Source organism: Vulpes lagopus, chromosome 1 (genome assembly GCF_018345385.1).
Source record: "Vulpes lagopus strain Blue_001 chromosome 1, ASM1834538v1, whole genome shotgun sequence".
NCBI lineage: Eukaryota > Metazoa > Chordata > Mammalia > Carnivora > Canidae > Vulpes > Vulpes lagopus.
This window is the reverse complement of record NC_054824.1, coordinates 48,282,255-48,299,852: the sequence shown is the minus strand read 5'-3', so window position 1 is coordinate 48,299,852 and position 17,598 is coordinate 48,282,255. Positions and strand designations below refer to the sequence as shown.

At 35.7% G+C, this 17,598-nt stretch overlaps 1 protein-coding gene across 1 annotated transcript in view; it reads left to right on the top strand.

Annotated features, from left to right (window-relative positions):
• PRIM2 (DNA primase subunit 2) overlaps nt 1-17,598 on the top strand; it is a 308,059-nt gene that overhangs the window by 249,405 nt on the left and 41,056 nt on the right. The window contains exons 11-12 of the mRNA XM_041722454.1: nt 6,774-6,900; nt 10,383-10,465. Of these exons, the coding sequence (XP_041578388.1) occupies nt 6,774-6,900; nt 10,383-10,465 (210 nt within the window). The remainder of the gene's footprint in view (nt 1-6,773; nt 6,901-10,382; nt 10,466-17,598) is intronic.

Below are 17,598 nucleotides of genomic sequence, written 5' to 3'. Positions count from 1 at the left end.
GTTTCTTCATTCTAGTAATATTTAATTTCATATTTGCCACTTTTTCCTGATTCTAAAATCATGGTGGATTAGAAACCAGGTAAATCACTCGATTGGCTCCGTAGAGTTATTTCTTTTAAGAGTAGGTACTTTTCTTTGGTTTTCACTAGAATCAGAAGTATTCTGTTTAACTCTGATTCTATGTGACTTTCAGATGGCCCTAAAACAGCTGAATGAGAACAGCAAAGCAGCCTACAGCCTATGTTTGCATAAATGACAGTTACTTTTATTTATTTACTTACTCATTTTCTCCCTTTATAATTTTGTAATATTTTCTAGAAGGTAGAAAACTAGGATTTTAATTCCAGCTTATCTACTAAGTAATTGAATTACCTATTCACTCAACCTCTTGAAACCTTAGTTGGCTCATGTATACCTAACTTCTATACCTTACAGGTAGTAAAAGGTCTAAGAAGTATCATTTTGTCACTGATAAAGATGTATAGAAATGTAAACTATTATTATTGAGATATCACTAAATATTACTTTCTTTTTTATTGCTAATATCAGTAACGCATTTGTACCAAATTGCCCATTAGGAATTTAGAAACGATGTTCTTTCCTTAATATCTGACTGTGAACAGATACAATTAGAATGATGTAGAGCACACAGTCTCAGGTCACAGGTGACCCTCACATCTTGTTTTCTGAGTCGTTTGGGCATGGTGCTTGAATATGAAAAGACAAACAAACCCACTAGCCCACACCCCACCTGCATTTCTGAACAAATAGCTTTCCATTTTCCTCTGATGATGATGGCAGGTTTTTTGATTCACAGATGATCTTTTGATGTATACTGGCTTTACTGAAAGTTATCTGCTTAATCAGTTATCAGATGGTATAGGATCATTCAATACTTTTTCTGTGGATTTTGGCATTTCACTATTTTTTTTTAAAGAGTTCAATCAAAATTTTTAAGATTTTTAGCTTGATCCTGCCTCAGGAGAAATTTCAAGGAAAGAAAATCAGCGTACCTTGGGGTCTAGACTAAAAACGTTCTCCATAAATTCAGGAAAGGGGATTAGGGTGTGAAGTTGGGAAGCCTTTACCACTTTTTCCAATGTAACTGTAGACTGGCATAAGACAGATTTACAAGAGAAGAACAAGTTTATTAACTACACACTGCTCATACACATGGGAACACCCAGAAATGAATAGCTCCAAGGGGCAGTTTCAACTTGGGCTTGTATACTTTCTTAGGCTAAACAGAAGAAAGGAGTGTAGGGCTTCCTGACCTGTGAAGAGAGCAAATTCTAGAAAGTTGATTGGAACAAGTATGACAAATAAGGGTTGGGTATATTGTAAGCTTTGTTTTGCAGTTGTAAGTCAGTGCCTTCTCCAATGGAAAGAGTTATTTTCTTCCTGGGAGACATGTTTACAAATGAATATTTACTTTATGAAAGGAAAACTTAGTGCTTTTTAGAGCTTCTCTTGCATCTGCTGGTCCTCAGTAACCTTTTGTTCAAAATAACCTATACACCAAGGAGGCAAAATTCAGGGTGGCATATTCTGGCATCCTTCAACATATATAATGTGTGTTTAGACTTTTTCAAGTGAACTCACAGGAATATTCAGAGATATACTTGAATATAAAATGGAACTTACTTTTAACATTTCACTTTTCAAACATAGTAGAACAGGTTTATACAAATTTTATACAAATAATTGTAGCTAATAAACTTAGCATTTTATAGTTTACAGATTGCTTTTGCATAGAGTGAAGTACAGGTCTCATTGTAACAATATTAAAAATGAAAAAAAAAACAGACTGAGGTAATTTATAATTGCCTAACATTATTCAGCTAGTAGGTGGCAGGGTTAGAACAATACCTGGGTTATCTCTCTAACACCTTGCTGCCTCTTAAGCTTGTGAAAAGTTCTCACCAATGAGAAATGAATGAACTCTTATAGGGCAGAAGAAGAAATATTTAGTACACCATAGGAGGTAATATACTGAATTATAGTAATAGCAGCAATGCCTTCCAGCTGTGGTACAGACTTGAAGTTGCTTAACTGATTTTTTTAAGGTCCTATAAAGAGTTAGAGGGAGTAACTAAATTCCAAGTTTTTCTGTTGAGGAAGCTAGAGGCAAGCGTGTAAGTAATTTAAGTAGTATTAAATAACACAATGGATTATGACCCACTTAAGATAGTTTCTTCTTCTTCTTCTTCTTTCTTCTTTCTTCTCCTTTCTTCTTCTTCTTCTTCTTCTTCTTCTTCTTCTTCTTCTTCTTCTTCTTCTTCTTCTTCTTCTTTTCTTCTTTCTTCTTCTTCTTTCTTCTTCTTCTTTCTTCTTCTTCTTCTTCTTCTTCTTCTTCTTCTTCTTCTTCTTCTTCTTCTTCTTCTTCTTCTTCTTCTTCTTCTTCTTCTTCTTCTTCTTCTTCTTCTTATTTCTTTATTTATTATTTTAAAGTTGGGCAAGGGGGAGAGTGTGCATGCCAGCCTATGTGCAAGACCAGGGGAGGGGCAGAAGGAGAGGGAGAGAATCTCAAGCAGACTCCCTTCTGAGTGCAGAGCCTGACATGGGGCTCCATCTTAACCACCCTGAGATCATGGCCTGAAAATCAAGAGTCGGACATTCAACTGACTGAGCAACTCAGGCGCCCCTAAGATAGCTTTTTCTAGTTAATAACAAAACTGACTACCTTGGTAATGATAACTCTAAAGTATTGAATGCTTACTCTTTACTAGATACTATACCAAGTACTTTATGAAAATGAGCTAATTAATCTCCACACCAACCCTTAATCCTTCATTTTTAGGTGTAAGGGAACTTTACAGATTGGTTAAGTAACCTGCCCAAGGTCACACAGCTAGCATGTGGTAAGATAGGATTTTAACTCAGCTATTGGGACACCTGAGTGGCTCAGTGGTTGAGCATTTGCCTTCAGCTCAGGTTGTGATCCCAGGGTCCTGGGATTAAGTCCTGCATCAGGCTCCCCACAAGGAGCCTTCTTCTCCCTCTGCCTCTCTCTCTGTGTCTCTCATGAATGAATAAATAAAAAATCTTTAAAAAAATAAACTCAGGTATTGAACTTAAAGCCCTGACTTAACTGATGTGAAATGTTGGGGTTCAGGAGTGAACAATCAAGAAAGAATTCTTGACATCTTCGGTACAAAAACGGTGGTTTTATCAAAGAATGGGGACAGGACCTGTGGGCAGAAGGAGCTGCACTGGGGTCATGGCTAACTATCTACTTTCAAGTTAGGAGGGGGTTAGGGATAGTGTAAGTCTCTAAGGAATTTGGGAAGCAAGGTTTCCAGGACCTTGAGGGGGCTAACTGTTGTTGAGAAAAGATCGTTTACTACTGTCTAGTAAAACCTTAGTCATGAGACCCTTCAGATTTGTATCAGTGGGCCATATGCTTGGAAGATGATTGCTAACATATATCTTGGGGAAGTAGAAATAAAGGGAGTTTCCAAAGTTATTTTTATAGGATCCAGATGTCAGGCTAATGTTAAGCATTGGATGAGTTCCTTTGTAGTTTAGCAGACATCCCCTGGCGCCCCCCCCCCAAGAGTCTTTTAAATATATAAATTAGAGTTCCAGATTCTTGTGGGTTGGAAACAAGTGTCACTAAAGAAGGACATTGAAAATGTCCCATTAAGAAATACCATATCCTTACACTATCCTCTACCCTCACATATATGGCTCCTTTGCCTCATTTAGGTCAAGAAGATTTTCCTTTTCAAATATAAATACATTGGGGTGCCTGGGTGGCTCAGTCCATTAAGGATCTGCCTTCAGTTCAGGTCATGATCTCAGAGTCCTAGGATTGAGCCCTACGTTGGGCTCCTTGCTCAGTAGGAAGTCTGCTTCTCCCTCTCCCTCTGTCCTTCTTCCCCACTTGTGCTTTCTCTCTCAAATAAATAAAATTTTAAAACCAAACAAAAGCTAATATCACATATAAATATATATCTGAAGAGTACTTGCTTTTTAACCATTCTCACTTTATTGTTCAAGCTGAGCTTGACCATAATGAATGGCAGCTTTTGTTGCTTTGCTGATAGGAAAAATATTTCGTCAAGAAAGACTTTCTTCCAAGGAAGACCATACATTGTTCTAGGCAATCAAATGTTTACATCATGGTCTCTGAATATATATTCTCATGGTGTCTGAATAGATTTGGCTATAAATACATTTAAAAGTATAATAAGATAAGGTCACTAGACTCTGGTTAGGACTGGTATAGAAGGCAAAGTTGTGAGAGAGACTCTGAAAGAGACAAGGTAGGAGAAGGATAAAGATGTGCCTACTTTATATAATTTTTCTTGAGTTCCATTGGTAATATAGTGCCCCAATAATTTACCGCTGTCTTTGGCAGAAATGCAGACTGGTGTGTTGTCAGTGCGATGGCTGGAATGTCAGGACTAACTTGGAAGTTTGAAAACTGCCGCTCATCATCGTAAGACCAGTGTTGATTTTCTGGCATTTCCCATCACTGGACAGAGTGGGATAGAGCCCAAGAAAGTGTATTCTTTTCTTGGTTTTCCCCAACCTCTCTGTAGTTCAGTTTGAATACATAGAGCTATTCTTTTGAGTTGTAGATGTGGATATCTAGAAAGTATTCTCTAAGAAAATGTCAGTGAGCCTTCTTGCTCAGCTGTAGACCCCAATAGTCATTTCTTACTGCATTTTCTTGAGGCATTGACAGTGAGTGGAACATTCTAAGTACCAGACCAAAAAAGCCCTCCTAGCAACAGAATGCCTAGAAGACCACACCCCACTTGTCCCCTTCCCTGCCCATAATCCTGTGCTGAACACATACCGGCCCCCACCTGTGATCATGTACTCACTCTGCCTGCTCTCTTATATGTACCGCCTGATGAACCTCTCTTTAGAAAACTTTAGGTATCCATCTTACCAAGTGGAGAAGTCAGTTGTTAAGGCTTGAGCCTGCCACCTCCCCCAGCTGCAGCACCCAAAATAAATCTTTTCTTTTTTCTTTTCCAAACTGTCATCTCTTGAGTTATTGGCTTCTCTTGCAACACGTTTATCTGGAGTTTGTTCTGCAACAGTGTTGGCAGACTAAGCCAAGCAGCTCTGCTTTTGATTTGTCCAGCCCCCTGGAGATTCCCCAGGAATGGAGCAGTTGGCTGCAGCAGTACCCAAGGGTTTATCCATTTATTTCCTGAGTTAGTGGCTGTGATAGATCATTTGGTAACAAAAACATCTCCCAATCAGTGTACCTTCTGTACAGTATTTCAAGAGTTTGCTAGTCTGAAAACTAGAGAAGATGGTTTATGTAATAAATACATGAATAGTCTGAAAGCTTCATTATAGTAAAGTCCAAATATTAAACATATATATGTATATATATACATATATATATATATATATGCAGGCAGTAAATAAATTGGAAGGCAGAAGGAAGTGAAATATTACTAATTCTAGCTTTTCTTCCTATAGAGAAAGTAGCTTTCTATTACTTCTACAGAATAGCTGACCCAAAGTTTTCTGATGAACATCAGGAATTTAGTATCTAATTAAATTCACTTCATACCTACCTGTTTTCAGAGATTGATTATGAATAATGTTTAAGACTAATGAAACAAACAGAAGGTATTCGCAAAAGGTGTTTAACTGGAACTTTTAACATTCTTGATTTTTAGCAGTGAAATTTACTTATTTTGAAAGTTTTCTTTTAGTTGAAATGCCGTTTGTTTTCCTGGTTGTAGTTTACTTGTGAGCAGAGAGATAGTTCTGAGTCCATAAGCTACTGATTGTTGAAAACTACCCCAGGTCTTTTTTAAAATAGAAATTGATAAGCTTATGGTAAAATTTGTATGTAAGCAGAAGGACATAGAATAGCCAAAATGATATTGAAAAAAAAGAAAGCAAGGGGCTTACATTATCTGAATTTGAGACTTACTCTAAAGATTCCATGATTAAGACAATGTGGCATTGGCAAAAAGATAAACACATAGATCAATGGAATAATACAGTATCCAAAAATAGACCCACATATTTATGGTCAAATTTGACAAAGGTACCAAAGCAATTTAATTATTTTTATTTTTAATTGAAGTATAGTTGACATACATTTTTATATTAGTTTCAGGTGTACAACATAGTGATCAACAATTCTATACATTACAGAATGCTCACTATGATAAATGTAGTCTGTCACCATACAATGCTATTACAACATTATTTACTGTATTCCCTATGCTGCACTTTTTATCCCTGTGACTTATTTATGTTATAACTGGAAGTTTGTACCTCTTAATCTCCTTACCTATTTCACCTATGCCCTCACCTCCCCTTTCCTCTGGCATCCACTAGTTTTTTCTCTGTATTTATGAGTCTGTTTCTGTTCAAAGCAATTTAGTAAGGAAAGGAAAATATCTTCAACAAATGGTGTTGCAGGATACCAGAGAATACCACCCCAAAATATGCTGCTTTGACATAAGGATTATTTTGAGCTAAGGGCAATTAATTGAGAACCAGCAGATGCAAGAAGAGCACTTGAGCTCCTCCTAACTACCTAAAGATTAAGCATAAATTTCCCCTTTTAAGGGAAATTTTCATTTGTAAAGATGTTTCTGTAACAGAAAGAAAGCTACTCCAGACAACTCTTATCACCCATGGACTCAGGTGATGTAGATGATGCATTCCAGGAATGCTGAATTTATTCTAGAAAATACCATTTTATACACTAATCCTAGCTAGCACTCCCTGACACCACCAGTACCATATTGACTTACTTTGTCTCTTCTTTTTCCTCCAATCAGTTTGATAAAGGCTACTCTTACAATATCCGTCATAGTTACGGAAAGGAAGGCAAGAGGACAGACTATACGCCTTTCAGTTGCTTGAAGATTATTCTAACCAATCCACCAGGCCAAGGAGATTACCATGGTAAGTGCTTCTGCTGGATATGTTTGTGAAGTATAGAAATCCATGGGCTCTATAGGAAACAGAGGCATAGTAGGATGGCTTTTTGCATCATTGCATCACCTGTAGCTTATGTCAGTCATCAGTGTCAAGCCAGTGTTACTCTTCTAGTGATCTGTCTCATACTGAACTAGGTCAGCAAGGGAATTTATTCAGTTGGCGCAGATGGTTCTGGACCAGGCTCTTCAGTTCTGTTTCCCCCTTCATCTGCTGCTTTCTGTTTCTCTCATGATTAGACGACTGATACAGGTTCTTCAAAAGTTTTTGAAATTGAGTACCTTGAGTTTTAGAATAGTTAATTCATTAATTTTCAAAAGACTGCCGAGGTAAGGTGTGTTTTATTCACATTGCTATTATCTGATAAACAAAGATTAAGTGAGGAATTTAGCAAGTTGTGGTATCAAACCTCTATCAATTCGCCTCAGTTTCTGTAGCTTAAAAAGAAAGTCTAAACTGGTTTTTGTGGGTTTCTGAGTTCAGCGTTTTTTCTGAAATAGTTCTCTGAGCATACCTTTAAAAGCTCTTCATTTGTCTGGTATGTCAGAGAATGATTTTAATAGTCCGTATTAGTAAATATTTTAGATTACTAAAACTTAACTGCAGTACCTGTTGAAACCTTTTTTTCTTTTGTCTTTTTTTAAAAAACGTATATAAGGATGCTAATAATTGTTTTAGCATATTGAATGGAATTCTTTTTTAAAAGATTATACACTTTTAGGCTGTTAGAGATCACCATCAAATAATCACAAACAGAATTTTAAGGAAGACGTTTCATGCGTCCAAGCACTAAAAAATGCCTTTTCTTTCATATCTAATAGATGAAATGTGGCCATACTGGTACACATAGTGAGTGTTGTCAGTTACTTGGGTTACTTAGGGTACTTTCAGAAATGCAGATTGTCAAGCTCATTTTCAGACTTATGAAATGAGATTTATTTGCAAGTGTCCTGGATAATTTTTGTCTTCTAAACTTCGAAAATCATTGACCAGATCCAGTAGGTGGGACAAAATGGATAGAGGAGCCTGGAGTTGGGTATTCCGTCTCTCCTCCACAGGTAGGTTAGGCTCCGATAAAATCCCAGAAGTTTAGGCTCAGGTAAAATAGTTGAGGACAGGCCTTATTAAGAACAGGTTGCTCTAGAGTATTAAAATGGTTACTTTTCCCCCTCCCCATGCCAGAAGCATGATAGAATTTCTGTTATTCACCATGAGCACCTGATAGAGCTCCTGAAAGTTAAGCTTACAAAACTATAGGGCCTCCCTATGACTAGGTCTCCTTGGAATTTTTGACTCTCATATTTGTCCAGACTTTAGGAATTTGTCAGTTACAGGTTAGGTTTTCCTACCCCATCACTGGTTTCTCCAGAGATTCTGTTTTGTTATGTTTTGTTTCTCTGTATCTGCCTCTCTTGGGAATCAGTGTTGTGCCCTGTGTTCTCACATCTCTGATGAGTCTAAGCAGAGTTGTTAATTTTTTCAGTTTGTTTAGCTTTTTCCTTCTTAGGACACAGTGGTGGTGTATAAGCCTCTCGTGTGCCAGACTGGAAACCAAAAGTCTCTGTCCTTTTAGTCTTATGTTATTTGCAAAACTATTTAGTCCCCTATGTTGATCTTATTTCATTAACCAGCACTGCTTGGAATGTTGTTCAACCAGTTATGAATCTATGTATAACCATATTCCAGACTATGTGTATCCATCTCTTCCACAAACGTATGTTGGAAAGCTTGTCAGATATGTAACTGGGTGTGCATTCACTTCATTTTCAGTTACCTAGTTCAACCCTTTCCAGTTTTGAAGATCATTTTCTCTGATGTGAAAGATAGAAACAAAATAAACAGGAGTTTCTGAGTTTTATTTTCTTTCTGTCATCTGTTAAAATAACACCAGCTTCTCTAAGTAGTAATTAGTACCTTGGTAATTTTCATTTTCTTCTTTGCTTTGCTCTTTGTTACCTTTTTCATTCAGTTACAGTCATTGTTTCAAATGTAATTTGGATAATTCAATTATCTGCTTTTCTGTATTCTTTAGTAATTCTGGGCTTAACCAAGAATTCCTTGTACAGCCTCCTTTCTTTCTTTCTGGGATCTTTTGCAATTTCATTCATTATCATGTTTTGTTTTTTTTTTTTTTTTTTTTTTTTTTAGAATCATAACTACAGCTAATACATGTTGAGTGTTTACTATGTGCCAGGAGCATATACAAGCTTTATTTTCCATTCTCACAAGAGTTCTGTTAGTGATTATTTCTCTCACTTGATAAAAAGTGAAGCTGAGTCAGCACCAATATACAAAATTTGCCTGTGGTCTCCCACCTAGTAAAGTAGTAAACTGAGATTAAAACTCAGGCATTTTTAGCTCCAAACTCTTAACCGGATGTTACACAGCTTCTCAATATGTTTATTTATACTAAAAATTATTACAGTTTTAGTCTGAATGAAGTAGAAGCTATGAATTTTGTGAATTTCATTATTTGTAGGAGTCCATAGTGTTATCATGGACGTTTTTATTTATAGTTAAGATTTTTAGTAAGCACATTTGTTTGGCATCTAGGCTCTTTTCTGTTTTTTGCTGCAACCAGTTTTCCATTGGTTTTATTAAAAATGTACTATTGTTTCAAATTAACTTATAGATCCATCAACTGTGTACCTAAAAAAAGTAGTCTGGCTTCCTATATTAAATTTTAAAATAAGTACTTTGACTTACCATTGCAGCATCTTATCACAATATCTAAAATTTTCCAGATTTTGGCCTTATAGCTTTTACATTTCAATTTTTCTGTGTTCTTATTTATGTGAATATTTTAGTAGTCCACCTTTATTATTATGTTACTCATGAGATAATACAGAGATAACATGTATCTATTATAAGTAATTTTTTTAATTAAACACTTTTCTGTTTGTCCATCTAATTCCCATCTGTGATTCCTCTAAATTTAGATAGATTTTACTCTGTGGGAAATAGACATAAAATTTACATCTGAAAATGATGTGAGATTTTCATATTTCTTAGAGTTTGTACATTTTTCTTTTTGCTTACATTTTCTTCCTTCTCATAGACTTTTAATGTAGTTTATAAAAAATGCGAATGAAATGTGAGATTGTATAAAGTTTTTAGATGAACTATAGCTAGTTTGTGATTATCTCTGCTTTAATAATGCATGTAGCATAATTAAAACTGTTTCCTCTTCCTGGTGAATGGGCAACTTTGCCAGAGAATGCTGTAATGTTTTATGTAACTCTTGAGCCTGTAGTACCCTGATAACCGTACAGTTAAGTCGTTGTTTAGATAAAGACAGGAAAGCAGTTGCACCCATGGGCAATTAACTTTTTTATTAATAAGCTGTTAAGACAATTAAGGGGAGCTTAGACAGTCTCTCGAGTGTGGTCTTGTACTAAGTCCTGGGTAAATAACTTTGTTGGTGTGCTGGCTTGTTTTTTTGTTGTCAGGGTGCCCATTCCGTCACAGTGACCCAGAGCTGCTGAAGCAGAAGTTGCAGTCATACAAGATCTCTCCCGCAGGGATAAACCAGGTAGGTCAGATACTGCCATGCATCCTCGGTCACGAGGCGCAGGACAATTTCTCTGAGTCTCACTTAATGTTCTTGCAGTAGTGCCGTGTGCTGCTTGTCAGGCCTTACACCCAGTCCTCTAGATGAGGGAAGCCAGAGTCTTGGCTTCCCCAGCTTCGAGTCCTTGGAAATTCTGGTTCTTCTGTCTGCCAGGCTGCATTCTTTTCTTGGTAATAAAGGAAACTTGGAAACCCTTTTTTTCCCTCAGTTTGTTTTGCTATCTCAATTCAGAACATTTTAGAAAATAAATTTTTAGAGGAATGCACTGAAGCATGTCAGTGAAGCTGAGAATTAATGCCATCATATTTTATTTTGGGAAATTGTATTCTATGCCACATGTAAGTTAAAGCAGAAGATAATATAGTGACTAAATGTTCTGATAGGCATCACCTCTTGCTGTGTTAAATCTGCACTTCTGATGATAGTCCAGGGGGTTGAATAATCTGTCAAAATACTTTGTCTTGTAAATAATTGAGACTTAAAAAAAGAAATACCTAAGTGCAAAACCAAATACTAAAGAGTAATTTGCAAGTATGCTTTGTTCGAAGAATATTATAACATTGCTGTCTATGATGTGCTTTAGAGTTGACTTGGAATTTGAAGAAGTTCAAAAGGAGTGGAGTATTGTCTTCCTTTGCTTAAGAAGAACAATGTTTCAGAGCTGGAACATTGAAATCATTATGTATCCTTAATTATTTTCTCTTAAAGTAATTACTCTAGAAACCCTACTTCTTTTACTGTGTCCAAAATTTAGATTGAATTTAATTCATTCAGTTCAAATCTTAGAGTTTCATGATACTATGGGTAAGGCAGTGTGTAAGGTGTTGTTCTAAGGTGCAAAGAATCCTATAAATCCTGCTTCTGCAGAACCAGAATCTGGGGGAAAGCATATACCACGTGTTATGAGAGAGGTGTGCATAGAATGTCTTAGCTTTTCTGAAGAGGAGGAACTATAACCAGATGGGGAGGCCAAGGAACACTGTCTGGAAGAGATACTCTTTTGTTGTTGTTATGTTTTTATTTGTTTTTTTTTTTTTATGTTTTTATTTGAATTCTAGTTAGTTAACATACAATGTAATATTAGTTTCAGGTGTACAAAATAGTGATTCAGCATATCCATACATCACCTGTACTCATTAGACCCCGTACCTGCCTTCATACCCATCACTTATTTAAGCCATCCCTCCACCTCAGGTAACTATCAGTTTGTTCTCTAGAGTTAAGAGAATGTTTCTTGATTTGTCTCTCTCTTTTTTCTTTCTTTGTTCTTTTGTTTTTAAATTCACATCTGAGTGAAATCATACAATATTTGTCATTCTTTTACTTATTTAGCTTAACATTATGCATTTTAGCTCCATCCATGTCCTTGCAAATGGCAAGATTTCATTCCTTTTTATGGCTGGATAGTATTCCATTGGGTATATATACCACATTTCTTTATTTGTTAGTTAGTTGATGGACATTTTGGCTGCTTCCATACCTTGGCTATTGTAAATAATGCTTCTATGAACACAGGGGTGCATGTATGCTTTTGAATTTGTGTTTTTGAATTCTTTAGGTAAATACCCAGTAGTGTGATTGTTGGATCATAAGGTAGATCTATTTTTAACCTTCTTTTTTTTTAATTTAAATTTTAGGTAGTTAATATACAGTGCAGTATTGGTTTCTGCAGTATAATTCAGTGATTTGTCACTTACATACAACACCCAGTGCTCATCATAACAGATGCCCTCCCCCCCTTTTTTTTTTTAAGATTGTATTTATTTGAGAGAGAGAGAGCAGGAGCAGAGAGAGAGAAAAGGAGAGTCCTCATTGGGCAAGGAGCCCAAGAGCCAGCAGCTCAACTGATTGAGCCTCTCAGATGCCCCACAGGTGCCCTCCTTAATCCCCATCACCTGTGTAGCCAGTCCCCCACCCACAGCCCTCCATCAACCCTCAGTCTGTTTTCTAACATTAAGAGTCTCCTATGGCTTGTTTCCCTCTCTCCTTTTTTTCTTTTCCCCTTCCCATAAATTCCACATAGGGGTAAAATCATATGGTATATGTCTTTTCTCTGACTGACTTATTTCACTTAGCATAATACACTCTAGCTCCAACCATGTCATTGCAAATGGCAAGATTTCATTCTTTTTGATGACTGAGTAATGTTCCATTGGGACTTTGTGTGTGTGTGTGTGTGTGTGTGTGCACGCGTGTGTGTGTACGTATGTACATATGTACGTACATACCACATCTTCTTTATCCACTCATCAGTTGATGGACATTTGGGCTCTCCATAATTTGGCTATAGTTTATAATGCTGCTGTAAACATTGGATTGCACGTATCCCTTTGAATCTGTAATTTTTGTACTTTGGGTAAATATCTGGTAGTACAATTGCTGGATCATAGGGTAGTTCTATTTTTAACATTTTGGGGAATCTCCATACTGTTTTCCAGAGTGGCTGCATCAGTTTGCATACCTCCTAGTAATGCAAAATGGTTCCTTTTTCTCCACTTCCTTACCAAAACTTGTTGTTTCTTGTGTTTAGCCATTCTGCCAGATGTGAGGTGATATTGTAGTTTTGATTTGCATCTCCTGGATGGTATAAGTGATGATGTGAACATCTTTTCATGCATCTCTTGGCCATCTGTGTGTCTTTGGAGAAATGTCTGTTCATGTCTTCTGCCCATTTTTAATAGGATTATTCATTTTTTTGGGTGTTGAGTTTTATAAGTTCTTTATGTATTTTGGATACTAATCCTTTATCGGATATGTTCCTGCAAATATCTGTTCTCACTCCATAGGTTGCCTTTTAATTTTGTTGCTTGTTTCCTTCTCTGTGCAGAAAGAAGCTTTTCATTTTGATATAGTTCCAATAGTTTATTTTTAGTTTTGTTTCCCTTTCCTCAGGAGACCTATCTAGAAAAAAAATTGCCAATCTTGAATTACTTACTGCCTGTGTTCTCTGCTAGGATTTTGATGGTTTCAGGTCTCACATGTAGGTCTTTATCCATTTTGAATTTATTTTTGTGTTTATTATAAGAAAGTTGTCCAGTTCCATTCCTTTGCATGTGGCTGTCCAGTTTTCCCAACACCATTTGTTGAAGAGACAGTCTTTTTCCCATGGGTATTCTTTTCGGCTTTGTCAAAGATTAATTGACCATATAATAGTGGTTTTATTTCTGAGCTTTCTATTCTGTTCCATTGATGTATATGTCCATTTTTATGCCAGTATCATACTATTTTGATCACTACAGCTTTGTAATATAACTTGAAGTGTGGAATTGTGAGCCTCCAGCTTTCTTTTTCAAGATTGCTTTGGCTATTCAGGATCCTTTATGGTTCCATACAAATTTAAGGATTATTTGTTTTAGTTCTGTGAAAGATCCTGTTGATATTTTGATAGGGATTGCATTAAACGTGTAGAGGTAGTATAGATATTTTAACAAAATTTGTTCTTCCAGTCTATGAGCATGGGATGTCTTTACACTTTTTTGTGTTATCTTCAGTTTCTTTCATCAGTATTTTATAGTTTTCAGAGTACAGGTCTTTCATCTCTTTGGTTAGGTCCATTCCTAGGTATCTCATTACTTGTGGTAAATGGAATTGTTTTCTTAATTTCTGTTTCTGCTGCTTCATTATTGGTACATAGAAATAGAACCAACTTCTGTACATTGATTTTGTGTTCTGTGACTATACTGAATTCTTTTATCAGTTCTAGTGTTGTTGTTTTTTTTTTTTTTTTTGTGGAGTCTTTCAAGATTTCTATATATAGTATCCTATCATCTACAAATATCTTAACAGTTTGGATTCCTTTTATTTCTTTTTGTTGTCTAATTGCTATGGCTAGGACTTCCAGTACTATGTTGAATAAAAGCGATGAGAGTGGACATCCTTATCTTGTTCCTGACTTTAGGGGAAAAAGTCTCAGTTTTCCCCCATTAAAGATGATGTTAGCTATTGGCTTTTCACCTATACCTTTTGTTTTTTTGAGGGATGTTCCCTCTAAGCCTACTTTGTTGAGAGATTTTATCATGAATAAATGGTGTACATTGTCAAATGTTTTTTCTTCATCTTTTGAGATAATCATATGGTTCTTATTCTTTCTCTTTTTAATATGATGTGTCATGTTGATATATTTGGGAATATTGAATCACCCTTGCAACCTATAAATAAATCCCACTTGATCATGGTGGATGACTTTTAAAATGTATTGTTTGATTTGGTTTGCTAGTATTTTGTTGAGAATTTTTACATCTGTGTTCATCAGGGATATTAGCTGGTATCTTTCTTTGTTTTCAGTTGAGTCTTTTTCTGCTTTTGGTGTCATGGTAATGCTGGCCTTATAAAATGAGTTTGAAAGTTTTCCTTCCTTTTCTATTTTTTAGAATAGTTTGAGAAGAGGTATTGAGAAGAGGTATCTTTTAAATGGTTGGTGGAATTTGCCTGTGAAGCCATCTGGTTGGGACTTTTCTTGGGATCTTTTTGATTACTAATTCAGTTTCTTCTCTGGTAATTGGTCTGTTCAACTTTTCTTTTTCTTCCTGTTTTGGTTTGGTAGTTTATATGTTTTCAGGTATTTATCTACATCTTCTAGATCGTCCAGTTTGTTGGCATATAGTTTTCCATAATTTTTTCTTATAATTGTTTATATTTCTGTGGTCTGGTTATTATTTCTCCTTCTCATTTGTAAATTTATTTTTTTGAGTCCTTTTTCTCTTTTTTTTCTTTTTTAAGATTTTATTTATTCATGAGAGGCACAGAGAGAGAGAGAGAGAGAGAGAGAGAGAGGCAGAGACACAGGGAGAGGGAGAAGCCGGCTCCCTGCAGGGAGCCTGACGTGGGATGGATCCCGGGTCTCCAGGATCATGCCCTGGGCTGAAGTTGGTGCTAACCTGCTGAGCCTCCCGGGCTGCCCCTCTTTTTGATAGGTCTGGTTAGAGGTTTATCAGTTTTGTTGATTATTTCAAAGAACCAGCTCCTGGTTTCTTTGATTTGTCTCTTGGTTTTTTTTAATTTCTAAATAATTTATTTCTGCTCTAAAAATTATGTATTTCCTTCCTTCTGCTCGTTTTAGATTTTGTTTCTTGCTCTTTTCTAGCTCTTTTAGGTGTAAGGTAAGATTGAGATTTTTCTTGCTTGAGGTAGGCCTGTATTGCCTTTTAGAACCATTTTTACTGCATCCTGGAAGTTTTGGGCCATCATGTTTTCATTTTCATTTGTTTCCATGTACTTTTTAAATTTCTGGTTGACTCATTAATTGTTTAGTAATATTTTGTTTAACTTCCATGTATTTTTGGTCTTTCCAGAATTTTTCTTGTGGTTGACTCCTAGTTTCATACTGTTGTGGTCAGGAAAGGTGCGTGGTAAGACTTCAGTCATCTTGAATTTGTTCAGACTTGTTTTGTGAGCTAATATGTGATCTATTCTAGAGAAGGTTCCGTATGTACTTGAAAAGAATGTGTATTCTTCTGTTTCAGAATGGAATGTTCTGACTATACCTGTTAAATCCATCTCTTCTAGTATTAAATCTATCATTCAAAGTCATTGTCTCCTTGTTGATTTTCTGTTTACATGATCTGTTCATTGCTGTAGGTGGAGTGTTAAAATTACCTACTGTTATTGTGTTATTATTAGTTTCTTTATATTTGTTATTAACTGTTTAATATATTTGTATGCTCCTCTGTACATAAATATTTACAATTATTATATCTTCTTGTTGGATGTTGCTCCATCCCTTCACTTTGAATATTTGGGTGTCTTTAGGTCTGAAATGAATTTCTTGTAGGCAGCATATAATGGATCTTCCTTTTTTGTAAATCCATTCTGTCACCCTTTGTCTTTTAATTATAGTGTTTAGTCTATTTGCATTCAATTAAATTGGTATGTATTATTGGTATGTATTTATTGTCATTTTGTTATTTGGCTTGTGATTGTTTCTGAAGATTTTCTCTGGTCCTTTTTTCTCCCATTCATGGTTTACTTCTTTTCTTTAGTGATATATTAAGATTTCCTTCTCTTTATTCTTTGCATATTTATTAGTAGTAGTTAATTATACATGATTTCCATTACTTTTGTATATAATCTCTTGCATATGGCAGTCTGTTAATTGTTGTTTAAGTTTGAACCCATTCTTTATTTCTCTCTTCCCCCACTTTTTAGGTTTATACTGTTATATCTTATATCCTATTATTTTGTGAGTTCCTTGATTGATTTTTTTTTTACAGAAATATTCATTTTTACTGCCTTTGTGTTTCCTACTGTTCTACTCTCACTTCTGGTCTCTCTCTTCCACTTAGTGTGTCTCTTTAATATTTCTTGCACAGCTGGTTTAGTGATCATGAATTACTTTAGTTTTTGTTTGTCTGAGAAACTCTTTATCTCTCCTTATATTCTGAGTGATAGCTTTGCTGGAGTATTATTGGCTGCAAATTTTTCCCATTCAGTACTTCGAATATATTATGACACTCCTTTCTGGCTTGGGAAGGTTCTGCTAAAAATAATCTCCTGCTATCCTTAATGGATTTTCCCTTGGAAGTTACTGTCTTCTTTTGTCTTGCTGGTTTTGAAATTTTTTCTTTATCAGTATATTTTGCAAATTTAGTTACAGTATGTCTTTTTTGTTGTTGTTACAGTATGTCTTGTTGTCAGTCTGCTTTTATTAATTTTGATGAGAGCCTTCAGTGCCTTTTAGATCTGGACATATTTTTCCTTCCCCAGATTACAAAAGTAATTTTTAGCTATTATCTCTTCAAATAAATTCTCAGCCCCCTTCTTCCTCTTTCCTTCTTCTTCTGGGACTTCTATAATATGAATATTACTACGTTTGATGGAGTCACTGAGTTCCCTAGGTCTTGCTTGTTTTGTGTAATTCTTTTTTCTGTCTTGTGTTTAGCTTTCCATTTTCCATTTCCATTCCAGTAATTTCATTACTTTTTGCTACTCTGTCATCTGTGTCATTAATTCATTCCTCTACTTCTTCCAGCTGCTATTCATTCTGTCATGTGTGTTTCTTATTTCATGTATTGTGTCCTTTTTCTCTGCTGTGTTATTTTTTGTCTTTGTTAAGGTTCTCATTCATGTCTTCCAGTCATTTCTCTAGTCTAATGAGT